The following is a 12,660-nucleotide window of genomic DNA, read 5'->3' as shown; positions in this document are numbered from 1 at the left end:
AAAAACAAAAAAACTTTAAAAAATACAAAGTGAGAGACCTGTGACTCCCTTTCACTTGAACACTTAGAGGCCATTGTAGGGTTATAAATTAGTCTAATTTCAATATTGTTGTGTCTCGGGGGAAAGGGAGGCTCAAGGAAAGGGAGAAATGGGGGAATGACTGGTCAGTAGAGCAGTCAGAACAGGTACAATATTTATCAATTAAGTTGGCTGTCTTATATGGGCATAGTTTGTGGCACCCCCAAAAGATTACAATACTAACATTAAAGATCACTGATCATAGAGCACCATAGCCAGTAAAATAATAATGGAAAAGTTTGAAATATTGTGAGAATTACCAAAATCTGACACAGAGACACAAAGTGAGCAAATGCTATTCGAAAAATGGCGCGGATAGACTTGCTCGATGGAGGGTTACCACAAACCTTCAATATGGAAAAATACCTGTGAAGTACTGTAAAACATTTATGCCTGTAGTTTTCCTCTATTCTTTATTCTTTCCATTCTGCTTTCTTTTGGTTTACTCTTTTTTTTTCTAGTTTTTGAAGGCAGAGATTATGTTATCGATTTGAGAACTTTTTTAATATAAGCATTTATAGCTATAAATTTTCCTCTAAGCACTGTTTTGGTTGTGTCTCATATGTTTTGACATATTGTGTTTTAATCTTCATTTATCTTAAAGTATTTTCTAATTTCTCTTGTGATTTCTCCTTTGACCCATTGGTTATTTAGGATTGTGTTGTTTAATTTCCTTGTATTTGTGATTTCCCCAAATTTCTTTCTGTTATTAATCTCTAATTTATTCCCTTTATAGTCAGAAAAGATATTTTGTATTATTTTGATCATGTTAAATCTATTGAGACTTATATTGTGGCCTAGCATAGGATCTATTGTGGAGAGTGTTCCACATGTGCTTTAGAAAAATGTATACTCTGTTATTGGGTGGAGTGTTTTATGCGTATCTGTTAAATTCAGTTGGTTTATAGTGCTGTTCAAGTCTTTTATATCCTTTTTTATTTTCTGCCTCATTGTTCTATCCATTATTGAAAGTAGAATATTGAAGTCCCCAACTATTATTGTTAAATTGTCTATTTCTCCTTTCAACTCTGTTTTTGCTTCATATAGTTTTGGCTCTGTTGTTGGGTTCATATATGTTTACAATTGTTTTATCTTCTTGTCTGACTCTTTTATATTTTATATCCCTCTATCTCTAGTAATATATTTTGTCTTCAAGTCTATTCTGTCACTATGAGTATAGCCACTCTAACTCTCTTATGGTTGATGTTTGCATAATACATCTTTTTTGTTGTTGTTCTTTCAAGCTCTTTGTATCTTTGAAGCTAAAGTGTATCTCCTGTAGAAAACATACAGTTGGGTCTTTTTGTAAAAATCCAGTCTCACAGTCTCTGCTTTTTGATTTTTTAAAATCTATTCACATATGATGTTATTATTGATATGGCTGGATTTACCTCTGCCATTTTGCTTTTGGGGGGAGGGGGTATATGACTCATAGCTACTTTATTTCTCTCTTCCTCCTTTATTTAGAATTTATTTTTGTAAATGGTCGAGGTGGTTTAGCATCCAGACAGATAACTATGTTAGCACCATGTTAAAAAAAATTGCCCTTTTCTACTGAATTGTAATACCTCCTTTGTCATATATATTGTTGCCATATATAGTTCACTAAGTTTATGCAGTTGCTATTATGTTCTGCTCGTGCATCTGTCTTCTCTTCTGTCAATACCTATTGTTTGATTTAAGCAACTTCACTGGAAATTGTAGTGTCTGCTATAGCAAGTCCCTCTTTATTTTTCTTGTTTTTAAAAATTATCTTGGATATGCTCAGACATCAATTGCTTGTGTAAATCTTTGAAATAAAAAAGAAAACGCCAGTGGTAATCCTTTTAAAATTTCATAATACGTGCACACTGACCACCTAGTAACAGGGCGTGTGTGAAATTAGGCAATTCATTTGATGTAGAAACTGGTAAGTGGTAACATAACACATTAAAACAAGACACAGTGGGATGATTTATGTGTCTTTCACCTAATAATTGTTTTGTTAACATAGGGTGAATGCTATTGAGAGTAGTGCCATCAGGATATTGAAAGAGAGAATGATTTCAAGAAAAACTGACCTCATTCGTGCTTTCCAACTTCAAGACCGCAGTAAATCAGGTAATAAAATTATGTAATGCTTACCATTTCTTAACATACCAGCTTACATACAAATCAGTTTTCTTTTTTTCTTTTTTTTTTTTTTTTGGTTCTCAAGATTTCAGTTTTCTATTTTTACTAGCAAGGAAAGATAGAGATAAAAATAAAATATAATCCATTATGTGCTTGAAAAAAGCCACATTCCTCCTTTGCAGTAAGTTTCTTTCAACTTAAAACAACAACCCTTCTCTTCTGGTCGTATCTCAGAGTAAATACTCTATAAGGCCCTCCTGTTAAGAAACAGCTATATTCTAGAGGATACAGAATTTTGATGCATCTACTAGTCTCACAGTAAGATAAATATCTAGGAAACATTTTCTTTCCTCTTGAAAGGTTTTTTGAAACCACATATGGGAGCATGGAGCAGCAAGCAAGCCCAAAATGGTAGATTGTCCTGAGGGCAAATGCTAATTTTGGTGTAACATTCAATCCTGAGACTAAACCATGGGATAACAGAAAGATGGATAAGCTGGATCTGAGACTTCTACATCAAGCTTGGGCCCTCAAAGTGGCTATGGTAGGCTTGTGTTTGTAGTGCCTCCTGACTCTTGGCAAGCAAGTGCAAACCCATGTTCAAGGGATGCATCCGTAATTTTGGCCACTAATATATCCCGAGAGTAAGATCAACCACGAGTTCATAACCAAAGATCATGAAACAAACAGGGAGACAAGCTACCATGAGTAAGAGTCAGTAGAAACAGCAAACTACAGATTTAGTTCCCTAAAGATATCAGATATTAGAATTATCAAATACAAATACAAACAACTAAGAAATGTTTAAAGAAATAAAAGATGGAATTGCAGACATGCATTTGAAAATGATTTGAAGAACCAAATAGGTATAAAAATATACTTGTTAAAAAAAACCATAATGGATGGGTTAAACAGAAGAGTAGACATTGCTTAAGAAAGAATTAGAAAGATTAAGAGTTATGGACAGTAAAAGTCTAACATACATCTACTCAGGGTCCCAGGAGGAGAGACTGTAAGAGAGGATATATTTGACATGATTACGGCTGAGACTTTTCCAGAACTGATGAGCAACTCATATTCACAGGTAGAGAGGTATAGTGTTTCTCAAACAGGATAAAAAAATTAAATTCACACCTATACACACTTGTGGAGAAACTACAGAGCACCAACAGCAAATAAAAATATCTTAAAAGCAGAGAGAAGTACACATTGCTACAAAGAGAAAACAATTAGACTGTTATCAGACTTCTCAATAGTTGCAATAGAAGCCAGTAGACAGTGGAATCATATACACAAAACACTGAAAATAAAATTTAGGAAAAGATATAACATGAAAATACTAACAAAATCAAAGTTGGAACAGCTCTATTAATATTAGACAAAGTAGACTCTAAGGAAATATACATTACTAGAAATAAAAAGGGACACTTTATGATGATAAAATATTCAGTTTGCCAGTTGAATCCATACTAAATGTGTATGTACCGATTAATATAGCCTCAAAAATATGTAAAAAAACGAACAGAACAAATAGAAGTAGAAAAATCTACCATCATATTGGGAGATTTTAATACTCCTTTAACTAAAAGAATTAACTGACAAAAAGATTAGCAGACTTTCCCTAAAAGATGTATATAGAATCCTGCACCCAACATTGCAGAATATACATTTTTGTCAAGCACAAATGGAACACTTACAAAAATTGATTATAAATTGGAACAGAAAGCAAATCTCAACAAATTTTGTATTCGAAATATACAGAATACATTTTCTATCATAGTGAATTGACAGAAGGTAGCCAGAAAATTCCCTGGGGCTTTGAAATGAGAAATACACTTCTAAGTAACTCAGATCAAAGGAGAAATAACAGTGGAAATTAGAATTCTGCAATTGAATGATAATGAAAATGCAACATATTGAAACTTATAAGATGCAAGTTAGAGAAGCACTGAACATGCATATATTTTAATATTTTAAAATATGAAACTGATCAACAAAGTAAAAAAATAAAGATTCTTTGAAGAAACTGGTAAAGTTGATAAAACACTGGTAAGGAGAAAGAGAAAGAGAAATAACCAATGCCAGAATTGAAAGGGGAGATATTACTACAGACTTTACAGATATTAAAAAGCTCATAAGAGGTATTATAAAAACTCTTATGCTAATAATTGACACTTTAGATTAAATGGACAAATTCCTAAAATACGTACACACACACACATTCTCTCTCTCTTACCAAAACGGACACACACAAAAAAATAGAAAATCTGAACAATCCTATAACTGTTGAAGAAAATGGGATCTGAAATTTTGAAGCTTGCCACAAAGAAACCTTAGTTCGGATAGTTTCATTAGCTATTACAATATACATTTAAGAATAAAACCAGTATTACACAAACTCTTCCAGAGAATGGAAATAGAAGGAATATTTCCAAGATTATTTTAGGAGGTCAGCATAACCTTGATACCAAAATGTAACAAAAACATTATGGAAAAGGAAAATTAATGGGTAATCTCACTCATAAATTTAGATGAAAAAAATCCTAAATGAAATAATAGCAAAAGGTTAATAGAGCACAACAAAGTTTGGTTTATTCTAGAAATGCTAGGAATTCTAGGTTGTTTTAATATTCAGAAATTAATCAGTGTAATTCACTGCTTTAACTAAATTAAAGAAGTCATGATTCTCTCAAAATAAGAAAAACTTGTTGGATGTATTTTACCTTGGTTTCATGGCTTTAGAAAACACTTAGAAAACTAAAAATAGAAGCAAATTTCCTTAATCTCATAAAGGATATCTAACAAAGCCTATAGAAAATAGCACACTTGATGGAGTAATGTTGAAACCTCTTCTTCTAAGATTGGGAATGAGAGAAAGATGCTGAATAATTCCTATCCCCCAATGTGTCTACATCCTAATTCCCAGAATCTCTGAATGTTACCTTATATGGCTAAAGGGATTTTGTAGATGTGATTAAAATAATGATCTTGACCTAAGGAGACTAACCTGCATTATCTAGGTGGAATTGATATAATCACAATGGTTCTTATAAGAGGGATGTGAGAGGAGTCAGAGTTGGAGGAGAAGGTGATGTGCTGATAGAAGCAAATATTGAAATGATACACCCTGAAAATAGAGGAAGATGCCTCAAGCCAAGGAATATAGGCAGCCTTTAGAAGCTGAAAAGGGGAAGAAAATGGATCCTCCCATCAGAATTTCCCAAAGGAACTAGCCCTGCTGACACTTTGACTTGGCCCAGCAAACAGATTTTGGATTTCTAATCTCCAGAACTTTAAGAGAATAAATTTGTGTTGTTTTAAGCCACTAAGTCTGTGGTAATTTGTTACAGCAGTAGTAGGAAACTAATACAGATGTCTACTCTCAAGATTGTTCAACATTGTACTAGGGATGCTAGCTACTGCAATAAGGCAAGTTAAATAAGATGATAAGAATTAAAAAGGAAGAAATAAAATGTTACTATGTGTAGACAACATAACTGAGTATTCAGAAAACCCAAATAAAGACACAGAAAAACTTAGAATTAATAAGTGAATTTAACAAGTAGAACACAAAGTCAATACACAGAAATTGATTGCATTTCCATATATTAGTATATTGGTTAGAGTCTCTTGAGACAGAAACCACAGCAATAATTTGAACAGAGAAATTTAATATAAAGAATTACTAACTAGTAAAAGGTGATTAATTACTAAAATGGCTAAAAGAGAACTCTAAAGAATACAGGAATAGAAATTGTAGGGAACAGCTGCTATCTCTAAGGCTGAGAGAGTGTACCCAAGGAAGGAACAAACTTGGAAGAGTCCCCTACCCCCACGAAGGCTAAGATTCAGACCTCACTGAAGAGGGAGCGACTGTAGCCCACTAGATGGGGTGGAAGTTCACTGAGGCATCCCATGTCAAAGCTGGTCTATAGCTGGGGGCCAGGACTGAAGAGGATGGAGCAACCCACTGGGGTGCCAGCAAAACCCTCTGGACTGTGTACCACTGAGTCTCCCACACACTCCTGGCAAGGAAGGCATTCACTGTGGTGCCAGTGAAATTGACTAGATAGTGGGTGCCAATGCATTTCCCACATACCTCTGGCAACCATGCTGTGCTGTAAAAGCAAGAAGGAAAGCATACCAGAAGCGTTTCTTCTGCCAAGTCTTAGAGCATTCTTCCTGTACCCTCTACTGACATTATACCAGCTGCCAAAAGAGAAATATTTACAGGTTTCAGTTCCAGTGTCACAAAACAGGGCAAAGAAGGGTAGATTTGGAGCTGAGCAGGAATAAACTGATAACTGGTATAGCTAGGAATTAACTTTTAGATAATGAAAATCTTAAAAGATACCATTCACAGCAGATAAGCAAGTACTGAGGAAGGAACCTAATGACTGATGTATGAGATTTCTAAAATATTATTAAGAGAAATTAAAAAGGACTGAAATAAATAGATAGATATTACTGTGTTCAAGGGCTGAAGTTGTCAAGATATAAATTCTTTTCAAATTGAGCTGTAGGTTCGATGCACCAAAAGGGCATGTACAGAAATGTTCTTAGCAACACTGTTTGTAATAGCCCCGAACTGGGGATAACCCTAATGTCCACCAACAGTAGGTGGATATATACATTGTGTGTATTCACACCATGGAATACCATACACCAATGACAATGAAGATGCTGAAACTGAATGGAACAACATGGGTGACTCTCATGAACTTAGTGTTAAGCAAAAGAAGCCAGACTCCCCCCAGAATATATACTTCATGATTCCATTTACATATAGATCAAAAAAGACAAAAGGTAAATTATAGTGTTAGAAATCAGGATAGCAGCTCTCCTTAGTAAAGTGGGAGGTGGTAGTAATTGTGAGAGGCCACAAGGGGGCCTTTTGAATATTGGCAATGTTCTCTCTCTTTTCTTTTTTTTTTTTTAACTTTGAGTTTTTATTTAAGTTCCAGTTAGTTAACATACAGTGTAATATTAGTTTCAGGTGTATAGTATAGTGATTCCACACTTCCATACATCACCCAGTGTTCATCAGGACATGTGCCCTCCTTAATCCCCATCACCTGTCTCGCCCATCCACCCACCCACCTCCCCTCTGGTAACCTTCAGTGTGTTCTCTACAGTTAAGAGTCTGTTTCTTGGTTTGCCTCTCTTTTTCCCTCCCTTTGCTCATTTGTTTCTTAAATTTCACGAGTGAAATCATATGGTACTGGGCAATGTTCTATTTCTTGTCCTTAATGGTGGCTACATAGGAACTCCCTTTGTGATAATTCACTGAGCTCTGTATTTGTTTTGTGAACTTTTCGGTATGTGTTGAACATTAATTTTAAAAAAAGAATTATGGCCAGGAGACACATGAAAAGATGCTCAACATTACTCATTATCAGGGAAATGCAAATCAAAACCACAATGAGATATCACCTCACACCTGTCAGAATGGCTAAAATCAACAACACAAGAAACAACAGGTGTTGGCGAGGATGTAGAGAAAAAGGAACCCTTGTGCCCTATTGGTGCAAACCGGGGCAGCCACTGTGGAAAACAGTATGGAGGGTCCTCAAAAAGTTAAAAATAGGAATACCTTACAACCCAGCAATCACACTACAGGGTATTTACCCAAAGAATACAAGAACACTAATTCAAAGGGATACACGCGCCCCTATGTTTATAGCAACATTATTTACTATAGCCAAGATATGGAAGCAACGCAAGTGTCCATTGATTGATGAATGGATAAAGAATAGTGGTATACATACACAATGGAATATTACTCAGCCATAAGAAAGAATGAAATCTTGCCATTTGCAACAGCATGGATGGAGCTAGAGAGTATATGCTAAGTGAAATAAGCCAGAGAAAGAAAACTACCATATGATTTCACTCATGTGGAATTTAAGAAACAAAACAAGCAAAGGGAAAAAATAAGAGAGTGAGAGAGACAAATCAAGAAACAGACTCTTAACTCTAGAGAACAAACTGCTGGTTACCAGAGGGGAGGTGGGTGAGGGATGGGTGAAACAGGTGCTAGGGATTAGGATTGCACTGGTTGTGATGAGCACAGGGTGATGTATGGAAGTGTGGAATTACCATATTATACACCAGAACTGTGGTGCCTATTGGGACAAATCACAAAGGGGAGCAGGAGGCACCCAGGCCTCAAAACGCCAGGCTGCTCACTGGCTCTGCCAAATAGGTTGCATTTCTTTACCAAATTATCAACCAATGATATGGGCTTTGTTTTTCGTTGTTGTTGTTAGGAAAACTTTCTATGGGCCAGTGGGCTTTTTCCATGGAGAACATTTTGGGGCTGAACTTACCATGGAGATCCCTGAGTTCACATCTGGTAACCACAGACAAAAATGGAAATATTAACTACATGTCCAGCTTCCAGGATATCCACATTCAGAAACCTGTGAAAGAGGCAAGTGAAACGTAGCCCCACCTAAAACCTGGCTGGAGCAATGAGGCGCCTGCATGGCTCAGTCAGTTAAGCATCAAACTCTTGGTTTCAGCTCAGGTCATGATGTCATGGATCGTGGGATCGAGCCCCGCATCGGGCTCTGAGCTCAGTGTGGGGTCTGCTTGGGATTCTCTCTCTCCCTCTGCCCCTCCCCACCCTCACACATGTGCTCTTTCTCTTTAAAACTAACAAACAAACCTGGCTGGAGGGAAACACCCTTCAGGCAACCTATAAGAGGAACTCAGTCCTTTGAAAAGTTGGGGAGTGGGAATCATCTGGTGGATGGGCGTGGCAGTCTTGGGAAAGTCCTAAGGGGGCTCTCCCAGGTACATTGTGATCTGTTCAGGAAATTTGTGCCTTCTAAGAACATGCAAGATGGAAAAAGAAGAAGTTTCTGCAAGCAAATCCATGTCAAATATGTGATTCTTCTCTGACATGCTGTCCAGCAGAAGGGCAAATATGGCATCCATTCTTTCATTCAGCTCCCCCTTAAAATCCTCAACAGACTCCCTATTAAACTGTGAGAATATAGACTTGCTGACATGACATTTTATGCCTTCAAGATTTGTAAACTTTAGAATCTCTTATTAAAATGGGAATACCCCAGGGAGGATTATCAGACACCACCGCCCATACTTATTAATTAACAACCCTTTGGCAATTAGTTATAACACTGGGCTAAAAGGGAGCTGATGGGAACTAAGAATGGGGTGATTGTTTGCAGGGGAGATGAGAAGGTAAGAGCAGAGAGGAGAAAAGTAAAGTGTAGGTGGGAGAGTAAAATACCCACACCAAGGAGGCTTTTGGCTTCACCTAAGACACAGTTTACCACGGTGACCAAACCCATAGGCCTTGGCTTCAGGCAGCTGAGAGTCGGATCCCATTTACCAGCAATGGGAACCTTGGGAAACTTACTTTACCTGTTTCCTAATCTGTAAAATGGACATAATAATAATTCTCGTCCTTGGGGCTCTTATCGAGGACAGAATGAAATGACCCATGGAAAACTCTAGGCACAGAGCCCGCACTCAAGTGTTCTCAGTTAATGTTGGCTGTTGTTCATCGCTTCCTCGTTGGCGTGGGCCCAGCTCTCTGACGAATGCAGGCTGCACTTGCTTCCGCATACAAGAGCGTGGTCTTGTCTTTGATGAAAGACGGTTGGTTTTCAAGGAAGGCCTGCCTTCTCAAATTTCTATCTAAATCACATCCTTTGAACTGGTGATAATGTTTTGTGTTTGTTCCATTTACTAAAATTGACCTGTATTAGTAATTCTATGTGTTTTAACACTTAGAACATCTTTATTTTAGGCTCAATCTACTCTAATTGAAACTCTGTACAGATACCGCTCTGACCTGCAAATCATCTTCAATGTCATTGACTCTGATCACTCAGGTAAATGAGCATTGATTAGTTCAGTAGCAGTAGAAAACAAAGGCTAATCTGTTTCTCAGAAAGCAGAACTCTGTTTTCATCTGTTGCATTCTTCGCCCAAACTTGATTTAACTCAGAGCAGGGAATAAACTCATGTTTGATATTATTATTGTTTTAGTTTGTCCAAAAACTGTATTCAAGACCTTACGGTCCCTATAGGCCTCTGGATCTATTAGACAAGAATAACTCCCTTTGTAAGTCACCAGCACAGATGAAAAGATAATTTCCTGGCCATTAAACACAGTGGTTACTCCAGGCAATAAAAATCATTCCTGGACTTCTGATTCTGTTTTTGGGACTCAGGGCCATGAAAATTCATTTCTGCTTGGCTTTGAGGCACAATTACTTATTTTCAAACTCCAAAAAAATTCATCGGATAATGCCCAAGTGCAGAGGTCACTGAATACCAAAAGTCAATAATCAAAATATGAAAGTAAACCATTGCCTATAAAACATGGCAGAGCCACTGTTTGCAATCCTCTTATAAAGGGCCAGGGTATCTTCTCCCTCTACTTTCATGTCCCTTTCCCTTAGATTTTAGATCTTGCAACTTCTATACCACATAGAGTCCCAGTCCACAGTCTACTCCCATCCCTTCAGTGTATACTCATTCCAGGTTTGAAATAATCTCAGGATCCCCTGGTAATTGAAAGTGACATATTGTTTCTTATATTGACAGTCTGACTTTTCTATTTCCTTCAGTGTCTTGATGGTCAGGCATGTGAGTGAGATTCTCATTAGGACTATTCAATCAGTATAACTTACCCACACCTCCATTAGGTGGGTCTCAAAACCAACACTCACAGCCTTCTTCTATCTTCCTTTAGGCCTGATTTCCATGGAAGAATTTCGTGCCATGTGGAAACTCTTCAATAGTCACTACAGCATTCATATTGATGATTTTCAAGTTGATGAGCTCGCTGAAAGAATGGACTTAAACAAAGATGGAAGCATTGACTTTAATGAGTTTCTAAAGGCTTTCTATGTAGTGCATAAATTGGATAAGTTGAGCAAATCAGATGGCAACCTTCCTTAACAAGAACTAGGGCTTTCCCTCCTTGTAAACTCTTGGGCCCAAATCACTGACACCATCTTTCCAGAACCCTTGTAATTCATAATCAGTAGTAGAGAAAAGTAGACCCCCGTTCATGCCATGAGCAGATGTATAGTGTGGGTTTTTGAAGTCCCCAGGAAGCGGTCATTGGTAAGACTAGGTTAAATGACAGCTGATAGGATTTGATTCCAGTGTTAGGACTCACACATTGCCAGGCAGAAACTGGGTTTGAGCCTAGTGTTGGCCTCTTGAAGTTTGGAAACATGTTGAAAGAAACCCGCAGAGCACCAGAGAAAAGTACAACAAGTGTGAGTGACTGAGGGATGGGAGGAGGAATACCAAACTATTAACGGAATAAAATATGTCCATCTTTAAACTGAATCTTCTTTGGAGACTATAAAACCAGTGATTCTCAATCTTGGGGGAACCACGCTTGAGGGATGGGGGCCATACCAGATTCTTGGGGGAAGCTGCAGAAGTGAATTGTTTGAAAAATCCTATTTTTTTCTTGTCTGTTGGAGATACAAAGTGAACACAATTCAGATTGAGCCCTATAGTTAATATTGTTTGACACCTTCATTGGGCCTTGATTATGCATACACTGTGCAATTTATTCTGCTATTCCGATTACATATCAAACATAATAGATTTCTCTTTAAAGGCAAGTATGTGTTTCATTTCTTTCTAATTTTCAGAACCTTAAGATCTATCAATATGCCAGGTTAGATATCCACAACCCTACCTGGTACGCACACCAGGAATAATGGATAAAATATAACAAATATCTTTTTCAAATGCATAGCAGAGCTGACAAGAAAGTAAACAAACCCCCAGTAGGCAAGAAAAAAAGAGCATAATTAAAACGGTAGCAATACTAACGTCGGACAGGATGTAGACTTTGAGGCAAAAAATATCATTAAGGATAAAAAGGGTCATTACTGAATGCTAAGAGGAATGATTTGCCAGGAAGATAGAAGAACTATAAACATATATGCATCTAATAACAGAATGTTAAAATTTATAATGCAAAAATTGACATTACTAGGAGAAATTGATGGAGATTCTAAATATACCTATGTCAGGAATTGACCATGTACATAAAAAAATAGTGTATAGACTTTTGGACAACCCAATTAATCCACCTAATTGTGTGTGTGTGTGTGTGTGTGTGTGTGTGTGTACTCTGGAATCAGTTTTAGAGAATATGCATTGTTTTCAAGCACACATGGAACATTTATAAAAATTGACCATGTACAACACATATCTCAAATACCAACCAACAAAACAAAGATACTACATTCTCTGATCATAATGCAATTAAATTAGAAACAACCTAAGATAACCATAGTAATGAGTGAAAAGGAATATAACTATAGCTCTACCAGAAATTGCTAAAACTAGTTCACAAGAATACTGTGAGTAGCCATTTTTAAAAATAGGTGAATGGACTGTTTCTTAGAGAAAAATGTGATTTTCTAAGGCTAACTCAAAAACAAAAGGAGGGTCTGAAGA

General features: G+C 36.8%; 1 protein-coding gene across 5 annotated transcripts in view; it reads left to right on the top strand.

Annotated features, from left to right (window-relative positions):
• Window positions 1–12,016, top strand: part of PPEF1 (protein phosphatase with EF-hand domain 1) — a 101,167-nt gene extending 89,151 nt beyond the window's left edge. For 4 of the 5 annotated variants that reach the window (XM_045778018.2, XM_087860385.1, XM_045778016.2 and 1 more), the window contains 4 exons: window positions 2,072–2,178; window positions 8,460–8,623; window positions 9,971–10,055; window positions 10,922–12,016. In XM_045778018.2, coding sequence (XP_045633974.1) covers window positions 2,072–2,178; window positions 8,460–8,623; window positions 9,971–10,055; window positions 10,922–11,130 — 565 coding nt within the window. In that variant the 3' untranslated portion in view covers window positions 11,131–12,016. Of the gene's footprint in view, window positions 1–2,071; window positions 2,179–8,459; window positions 8,624–9,970; window positions 10,056–10,921 lie in introns of those variants that run through there. The other variant, XR_015723496.1, reaches the window with a different exon arrangement.
• Window positions 12,017–12,660: the final 644 nt, after the last annotated feature.

This window comes from Ursus americanus, chromosome X (assembly GCF_024610735.1).
Source record: "Ursus americanus isolate L20-20 chromosome X, mUrsAme1.1.p, whole genome shotgun sequence".
NCBI classification, from domain to species: Eukaryota; Metazoa; Chordata; class Mammalia; order Carnivora; family Ursidae; genus Ursus; species Ursus americanus.
The sequence above is the reverse complement of the archived record's forward strand: the minus strand, read 5'-3'. Positions and strand labels throughout refer to the sequence as shown.